The 9,367-nt window shown below is 54.6% G+C and overlaps 1 protein-coding gene across 1 annotated transcript in view; it reads right to left on the bottom strand.

The window, feature by feature from the left end:
• Positions 1-8,956, bottom strand: part of HAUS7 (HAUS augmin-like complex, subunit 7) — a 27,919-nt gene extending 18,963 nt beyond the window's left edge. Inside the window, exons 1-4 of the mRNA XM_008577052.1 lie at positions 8,784-8,956; positions 8,209-8,324; positions 4,302-4,369; positions 1,491-1,552 (exon numbers count right to left, since the gene is read on the bottom strand). Coding sequence (XP_008575274.1) covers positions 1,491-1,552; positions 4,302-4,369; positions 8,209-8,219 — 141 coding nt within the window. The 5' untranslated portion in view covers positions 8,220-8,324; positions 8,784-8,956. The remainder of the gene's footprint in view (positions 1-1,490; positions 1,553-4,301; positions 4,370-8,208; positions 8,325-8,783) is intronic.
• Positions 8,957-9,367: the final 411 nt, after the last annotated feature.

The raw sequence follows: 9,367 nt of genomic DNA, 5'->3' as shown, positions 1-9,367 counted from the left end.
GAGGGAGAGAAGGAGGGAGGGAGGGAGGGAGGGAGGGAGGACCACAATGAAATGTTGAGCTTTCAGAAGGATAGAACAAACGTAAGGGTATTAGAGATGCGGTGGAGGGAGGCGTGGGGTTGGGGAGTCATTGATTGGGTAAGGGGCATAGTGAATAATTACAATTTGTAATAATGAATATGCTAATAAAATAAATAGATATATAAGTAAATAAATAAAGTAGTAAGCCTATACATATTACTTTAACGAATTTCCAATTTGCCATTGTGTCTATGGGATTTTTTAATGTACAAAAAGTAATAGATTTTATGTTCCTTCATTGTTAAAAAAAAAAAAAGCTCACAATAGATCAAAGGCCTAAACACAACAGCTGAGACTATAAAACTCTTAGAAGAAAACATGATGTTGCATTTGGCGATGGATTCAACAAAAGCACAAGTGACCAAAGAAATCAATTGTTCCAAAGGATTCATCAAGAAAATGAAAAGACTGTCCACAGAATGGGAGAAAAATATGTGTAAATCAAATACCCGATGTAACTTGTATCTGGAATATATGAAGAATAATAATTTTTAAAAAGAGCAGTATAAAGAATTCTTACAATTCAACAATAAAAGTGACAAATGACCCAAGTGCGCAAAGAACTTAAATAGATATTTCCCCGAAGATGACATACAAATGCCCAGTAAGCTCAGGAAACGATGCTCAACGTCATTAGTCATCAAGGGAATGCAAATCAAAAGCACAGTGAGACGCCGCCTCGCACCCACCAGGGTGGCTGGAACTGACCAGACAGACAATAACAAGTGTTCGCGAGGATGGGGACAGACTGGAGCCCTCCTGCAGGGCTGGTAGGAATGTAAAAAGGTGCAGCTACTGCAGAAAACAGTTTGGCCGTTTTTGAAAATGTCAAAAATGGAGTTATCGTGTCACCCAGCAATTGCACCTCTAGCTATATACGCCAGAGAACTGAAAGCAGGCATTCAGTCAAAAACTTACATAAGAGTGTTCGTAGCAGCATTATTCAAAAAGTGGAAATAATTATTTTAAAAGTTGAAATTTTAAGGGTCGTGGTGGGGTTTCTTCGGGTGACTGTGGGGTGGATGCGGGCACCACCATGTAAGACCCAGGGCAGCAGCATGTTGGGGAGGACGCATGGGCTCAGGAGCCAGGGCCTCAGTTTGAGGCCTGGCTCTGCCACTGTGTGGCCTCCAGTGGTTGGTCTGTAACCTCCTCTGTGAAATGGGGCTAAGACAAACACCTTCTGCCAAGGGTGAGTGTGACAATTTCCGGCATGTGAAGTACGTACCTCAGTGCCAGGCAAGCATGAAGTCATCAGCAAAGCACAGCGTGCACCTTCTGTCCCTTTGGTCATCATAAGCCAGAAATCCGCCTCCACCTTCACAGCCGCCCCCACCCTCCACCTGAGGGATGGCTAGGGCAGAAAGCATGCACGTCCTCTGTGGGGACAGACGAGGACCCTCTCTTACCCTGAAGAGCTCCTGGTCATCTGACACACACAGCATCAGCTCATGGCCTAGTTTCACCATCTCTGTGGGAGGACAAAGACCTTGTTACTGTAGACACCACCCAAACAGAAGAGGACACCCAAGAGGCTCACAACACGCAGGGTGCCGAGGCTCTTCCCTGGGGAGGGTGCTCCCGCTGCATCATCAGCAGGCCTAGCATCCGTGAGACTGGGCACAGAAAACCACGGTGGACAAGGGGGCAGGGGGAAGGCACACCCAGGTGCCAGGGCTGCCTCTTGCTGGGTGACCTGCACCCTCTCTGGGTGTCAGTTTCCTCACCTAGAAAGAAGGGGTTACACCCGATGCACTTGCAGGTATGGGACTCTAGAACTCTGGCTTGAGCAGAAGCCAGCCAGCTGCCTGAGGAGCAGACAGAGGTCAAAGAACCTCCAAAACATGCTGTGTGCCAGCCTCTCAGAGACACCGTGAGGCCAAGGCAACAGGGACCACCACTCACATATGTCGATGTCCTAAAGGCCTTTCATATCATCATCTCCTGTCGTCTTGCCAGTAACCCTAGGAAGTGAGCCTTGGCTCCACTGTCCAGATGGGGAACCTGAGCACCCACATGGTGCAGACTGCCCAGCCACGTCTTCCAGGGTGCCAGGGCATTTGCTGAGTAACCCTTTGGTATACAAAGGCCAGGACTTGGAGCAAGAAAGTCTGGGGGTGGTGCCAGCCCTGTGGCAACACCCTCACTCCCCTCACAGGCAAGGCCCGTCTCCGACCCCCACCATGCCTCAGCAACAGAACAGGCACAACCCTGGATGGCATCTGCTTTGGAAGGTTTTGGTTTTTTGGTTTTTTTTAAAAGATGACCGGTAAGGGGATCTTAACACTTGGCTTGGTGTTATCAGCACCACGCTCAACCAGTGAGCTAACCGGCCACCCCTATATAGGATCCAAACCCGTGGCCTTGGTGTTATCAGCACCGCACTCTCCCAAGTGAGCCATGGGCCGGCCCTTGCTTTGGAAGATTTGTTGCAAGAAGCAAGCAGAGCATCTGTGTGAAAGGACTCAGTAACCCTGGAAACGCTGTACAAATGCCAGTTGCACTCCCAAGCAAGATTGCTCCACCCAAGCCCTCAACCCCAAATCCTCCCTGACCCTCTCTCCTTCTCAGCAAGTCCAGTCAACCTTCCCTTCACTGGACATCCAGGACCTGGCCAGTGCCCCCGCCACTGCCCCCCACCTCTCACCCGGATCCATCGCTGCAACACCCCCACCGGCCTCCCCGCCACTGCCCGGTGCTCCTATTCTCAACACAGTGCCCCCGGGATCCTGTCAAACCCAATAGCAGACTGCAGCATTCCTCGGAGTAAAAGCCACTGTTCTTCCGTGACCCACAAGGCCTGGCTTGATCTGGCTCTGATCCCTCCTGCCCTCCCCCCACTCTCCTCTCACTCCCCACTCCGCTCAGGGCACACTGGCTTCTCAGTGGTCCTCAAAACTGCCAGGCACAAGGCCACCTCGGGCCCTTGGCACTTGCTATTCCCTCGCCCAGAACACTCCTCCTCCTGACACCTGCCTGGCTTGCTCCCTGCCTTCCTTGCTCCCTGCCTTCCTGCCATCTTCTGCCAACAGTACCACCCATCCCCCAACCCACCCGGCCACCACTCTGCCCTTACCTGGCTGTGTAAGTGCTCCTCCCTGTCCGACACACTGAGAATCTTCTTGCCTTCTGTTTAACACCTGTCGCTCCCAGCCAGCACACAGCCCCATGAGGGCAGCACGACTCAATGCCTTGCAGGGAGCAGGTGCTCCTTAAATACTTGTCAGATGAATTCGAGAACTATCCTAACCCTCTACTTGTCCTAGTCTCTCCCACTTATACTCTCTGACAAGCATGACTCTCAGCACACTCCAATGAGATTGGCAAGGCCGGGGTTTTCATCCCCACTTTACAGAAGAGAAAACCGAGGCTGAGAATGGTGAAGTCTAGGCTGTGGCTGGGATCAGGGCCAGCTAGAGGGCCGAGGACAGGGTCAGCATGTGTGCATGCCTCTGGGTGGTCCCATCAGTAGGAAAGAGTCAGACACGACAGCCCTGGGAAGAAGGGTAGCACTTCTGTGTGGCCCAGGCCAGCCCAAAGGCTGCTCCAAGACACAATGCTTTGTTCTTCTAGCCCATTTCAGCCGCAGAGACAAATGTCCCCAGATAATTTAGCAATGTCAGCTGGAGCATGGATCAGGGCTCCAGGGTCCAGTTTACCCACCCTGGAGTGATCGGGATAAACACAGGCCCATAAAAAATTTGACCTTTGAAATTCCATCAACCTTTGTGGACACCATTTTGAAGGTGAAAAGTTAGCCAGCGACTAGGAGCTGCAGTTCTGCTCACCTTCATCTGGTGTTCACTACCGGGTTAAGGACAGTTTCTACCAAGAAACAATCAAAAAGAAGAGGTTGCAAGCTAAGCCCCAGCAACGAGCCACTGGTGCACTGCAAGGAAGGCCATGTGTGGAGAATGTGTACACACACCAGTGAGACGGGGGACAGAACCACTGCTGGCACTGGCAAGAATCACTGCTTCTGCATACCAGCACCGTGGCAGATGACACGCTCTGGTCCCTGCAAGAGGAGCTCTCCCACTCGCCATGCCTGGGGGGCCCTGATACTAGAAGGCTCTAGCAACATCTGTAGGGTGTGCACCATCCAGAAGAAAATACCAGCCTGACGGAAAATTTACTGCAACTTGGTAAAGAGGCTGTAAACACTCTCAGAACTGCCCAGAATTTACCACCAACTTCCACACACCCATAACGAGACCTACCTCGGATCTTCACCTCCACCGGGGCCCCCTTCAGCGAGCTGAATGTGTTCTGCATGGAGGGACAGACCCTGCAGGCAAAGAGCAAAGCCAGTCAGGCCTAGAGGGCCAGAGACTCCTCCTAATGCCCCCTCCATACACGTGCTCTAAAATGTGAATTACTTGTGCATTCGCTAAATGCCACTAACTGTTCACTTTAAAATGGTTAATTTTAAGTCATGTGAATTATATCTCCATAAATTATTCGGATAAAAAAATACTTCGAAAGTTTACCTCAGAAATGTGAATGTGAATACCAAAATGAAAATTCGTCTCACGATAAGAAAAAAAGGAGAGGACTGAGCAAGAGGAGAAAGAGCAGATTCATCAGCACCCTGAGCTCTTTCTGAAAGGGGTGGCACGGTTTGCTTTGAGGGTGCCCGGCCCCGGGCCGTCACTGGGCTCCTCGTGTCCTTGCCCGATTTGGCATCTGTTCCTCCAGGGTCGAGCACTTGATTCCAGCCAGCTCCTGATGGACAGGGCCTCCCCTGGGAAGTCAGTAGCTACCTCAGCTTCCCTCTGTTCCGGCGGGAACTGGGCGCTGTCCTTCCACTGGGCTCTCACCTTCCAGGCCATGGGCTCACTGAGGCCTGGAGCTGGCTTTCCGTTCTGTATTTCTGGGGCCTAACCTGGTGGCCAGCACATGACAGTGGCCACTAGGAAGCATCTTGCCTTAAGACAGCAACCATTTTCAGCCACCAACTGCATGGGAAGTAGGAAGTCCTGCAATACCCAGGCACACGTCGCAAGCGACACCCAGCTCAAGTCTTATGTTAGGTCTCCTCCTTCAGCAGAGCACAGTCCAAGAGCTGCACCCCCAGCCCCAACTCCATGGCTGGCACCACACTGAGACCCTGGGAACATCGCTCCAGCTGCTGAGGCCGCCACCTGCTTGCAAGGGAGCTCACCACCACAGCAGGTCCCCACGTAGAGAGAGGCTCTTTCCACAGGGCTGCTGGAGCCCAGACACCACCCCACCACCGCCTGCTGGCTCAGCATGCTGGGAAAGGACATGGTGGCTGTTCCACGGGGACAGGGGCGCTCACTGCTCCAACTGCCCGCCCCAGGACTGCAGCAGACATTAGGCTGGGCCCAGCTGCCTTAGCCGCACCACCGGCCTTGAGTACTTACTAAGACCATCACCACAGGTTCTGCGCAAACAGGGCTGAGGAGGAAGGAGAAAGTGCAAGGAGGCTGGCCTCTGTCGGCCGGGCTGCCAGGCAATGTCCCTGATCACAAGGTGCCCTTGGAGCAGAGAGCAATCACCGCTCTATGAGGCTGGACACAGCAAACCCCTCAACACACTCAGAAACCAAGCCACAGAAGTCCAAGCAGCCTGACTCAAGGCTTTCATGGTTTTATGATGCAGCAGGCACCATAGTAGAAACAATGGTGCTGGAGGCCTCTAAAGCACCAAGGAAACCTAGCAGGCATTGACCTCAGCAGCCAGGGACCATGTGGCTCAGCTCGCCCCACACTGAGGGCCAATGCCCAGCATCCACCAGGCCCCAAGGCCAATCTTGGGTGTGGCTTCCAGGTTCCACAGGGAGAGGGTGAAAAAGGCAGCTGGGGGCTGATGTGGTACAGCCACATGCAGAGAAAGGCAACGGGAAACGTGGAAGAAACTGAAATCCATCGGGTCCTCCTTTAGGAGCCTTGAGAGGCCTAAGGCACTTCTGCCAACTTGGGATTACACAATGCCATTGTATATTCCCCGGCCGCTTCTCAAAAGGATCCATTTCTGGTATTTAGAGAAGTACTACAAGCATTTGAGGGACGGCTTTGGCCTCCTACCCATCCCTCTCCAGCCACCACAGCATCCTGGCTCCCTACTGGCCGGTGGCTTCCGTCCGAGCCTAGAGAATCTGTGCCTCCCCCTGGGAGCTTGCTCCATACCCGTGCACTTGGCCGTGCCATCCCCACTACTGCCTCTCCTCCCAGGTTCCTGGACCAGGCACTGGTCTTTCTAGGGCCAGCAGTGGCTGTCACATGAGCTGTCTGTCAGTCCAAGCCCAGCTCCTGCTGTCTTTTCCCAGAGTACTGGTCTCCTTGTCTCTGGACACTCCCCTCCAAATCCATCTTTCACAGAGCCCCCGAGTCACCTTGCCAATTTTGGCACATCGCTCCCCTGGTCCCATGCCTGTCCTGCCCAGAGCACGATGTTCAAAGGTCTTCACGCAGCTTGCAAGGCTGCCACTCGGCCTGCAGCTCTCCCTCCACATCTCAACCCCCTGCACCTGTCCAAATGAGTGCCCCACCATTACCTGGACCTTCCCAGATCAAATGCCACCTCCTCCCTGCCAACACCCACACCACTCAGCTCAGACTGCAGAAATGTGCATCATTTCTGTCTGACACTGGGACTTGTGTCTGCTAAAGCTCCAGCTCCTTGAGGATACCCATTCGTGCCTGTGGCACCTGGAATAGCACATGGGTGCACATGAGTCCGTGCATCTGCTCGGCGGGCCGCACCTTGGAGCATCCCCAACTATGTGCCCACACCGTACTGCAGCCCGTGCTTTGGAGAAACAGGACAGCAGGTCAAGATAGCACCAACTGTTTGGGGGCTCTAGAAGGGGTGGGGTGTACTCAAAAGGTTGTGGGAGTCCAAGGGAAGGAGGAATACATTTTGCCCTGAGAACAGATGTTTTAAAAGGATAAAGGACATATAAGCTGGGTCCTTGGGGGCTGTATAAGAGGATATATGACACACAGAGACGTGACAGGCATTTCCAGGAGGGGAACAATGTCAGTGAGGGGAAAAGGTTATTAAGTGCTGGTGTGCTGAGTTCTGGAGAGGAGCCTGAGGAAGGTTCTGGAAGATGGCAAGAAAGGCTGCTGGAAAGGTTCAAACATAAAAACACCTCCTTCTTCTGGGGCCATCACGCTGACCTCCCTCGGCCTAGCAGACCACACCAGCTGGGTACAGGCTGGCTCCTCACTGCTCCACTGCCAGGCTCCTGCCTAGGCCCCTTCCTCAGTAGCAAGGAGGGCTGGAGAGGGGCAGGCCCAGGCCTGGCCTCACAAGAGACTCTGTACCAACAGACCATGTTCATCCTAGAGAGGTCCCTGGGTGTCATGCCAAATACCACAGGAGTCTGTGCTCCATGGGAGGATGGGTGAGCCTTTCCCACCTACAGCTTTAAGACAGCTCAGGGGCTGTATCACCAAGGGGAGAACGTCTGTCCCGGGCATGGTGTTCCCAAGAAACGGACTGTCAGTGGGACATTCTTAATTTTTCCCCTTGCCATCTGGCCAGGCTTTGTTTCCAGCACACATACTCAGGAAGGGCACCCTGCTGCCACAGGCCTTGCATGATGGCAGACACATACCATGCCACCCCCTGGCCCAAAGGACAGGGAAACAGAGTCATGGTACAGAAGCTGGCAAGAGCTGATGCTGCACGATGGCCACCCAGTGAGCTGAAAACAAGGCAGGAGCCCCGCGTCCTGGCCCTGCTTGTCACTCCTACACTGCAAGACCTGAGACAGGCTCCTGACTGCAGCCTGACTGACCCTCAGCTTCCTAGTCTGAGAATCAGAAGACTGAAGTAGAGCATTTCTCAGGTCCCTGACAGCCCTGAATCTCCAAACTAGGAGTTAAAGCAACAAAGGCGCTCAGAAGCTAAGCTCAACACTCGAACAAGGTAGTGGATGGACCAGCCCAGCACTGCTGGGGGCCACTTCACCCCCAAATTCAACATGGCTTGGCAGCCAGCACTTACCTAACCAGCTGCTCTCACGGTGGCCTGGGTTAGGGTATGGAGCCCTCTGGGAGGACAGCTACTCACAGAAACCACAAACCCCATCTTCCCCAGGTGGGGTGGGTGGTTCCCGTTTACACTGAGAACAAGAGGAAACCAGGGCATTACCGTATACACATCCACTCCAGGATCTCCAAACGGTACTTCGAGGGGCTACACAGCAGTTCCTGAATCGTCTTTGGGTCTGTAATATACAGACCCTCGAGAAAGGGGCAGCTTAGGTCCTAAGCAAGGAAAAGGAAAGCCAAAAGCTTTAGGAAGCCACCATCACTGAAGGATCACAATGCACTTCTGCAAGTGTGCTCTTCCCATACAGCTGCTGCCGCCCGCATCACTCCTGCGCTCCTTCCATCTTGCCAAGAGTTCAAGTGCCCTCACTCTCAGCCCCACATTTCCTGTGACACCTCCTTTAAGTGCGTCCCCTCTGGGCTGCCGAGGCAGCAGGACCTAGGAGCAATGCCTAAGACTAGGCCTTGAGAGAGATTGAGATCCAGGCTTCCGGCTGAGGGCAAGGGAGGGACCTAGGGAGAGGGACCACTGAGGTTGTCTTGGTGGGGAGGGGGTGGGGTGAGGGAGGGGCGAGTGGGACCGAGGAGGAGTGAGGCGAGGCGGGGCGAAGGAGGAGCCCAGGAGCGGGGTAGGGGCGCGGAGGGACGGGGGAGTGGCGAACGGACACAGCGGACCTGGGACAGTTCCTTGACCCCCTGGGGACGCTTTCCTCACTGCTGCGATGCGGGGACTGTCCTGTGGGGCTGTTGAGGGGTTCTGGAGGCTGGCCGGCCAGGAGTGCCTGGCACCCAGCAGGCGCTCGGCACACAGTTGGCATCTGACGCCGAGCCCCCGTCTCGCTGACGCGACAGGGTGGCACTGGGCTCTGCCCATCAGCTTCCCCCAGACCCCGCAAACTCCTTGAGGCCAGGGCCTGCGTCCTCTGTCCCTGCACTTGCTCCGAGCGCCCGGGTCTTCCGGAGTTCCCTGCGTGGCGCTGGCCCCAACTACCAGGCGCGGGCCGTGGAGACAGCAAGAGCGAAGGCCCGGGGCACCCCAAACAGCCAAGATGGATGCTCCACAAGTAGGCCCTGCTGCGGGGGAACAGGGCACAGCCGGGACCCGCGACAGTAGGCCGCAAAGCGCCGCTGACTTCCGCAGCAAGCTCGCCCGGGTCTCGGACAGGGCCCTGCCCGGCCCCCGCCCCCGGGTGGCCCCCTGGGCCCGCGGCACCTTCAGCTTCCCGAACACTTCCACGGCCGCCTGGAGCGCGCTTTCG

This window comes from Galeopterus variegatus, unplaced genomic scaffold (assembly GCF_000696425.1).
Source record: "Galeopterus variegatus unplaced genomic scaffold, G_variegatus-3.0.2 Scaffold1442, whole genome shotgun sequence".
Lineage (NCBI taxonomy): Eukaryota > Metazoa > Chordata > Mammalia > Dermoptera > Cynocephalidae > Galeopterus > Galeopterus variegatus.
The sequence above is the reverse complement of the archived record's forward strand: the minus strand, read 5'-3'. Positions and strand labels throughout refer to the sequence as shown.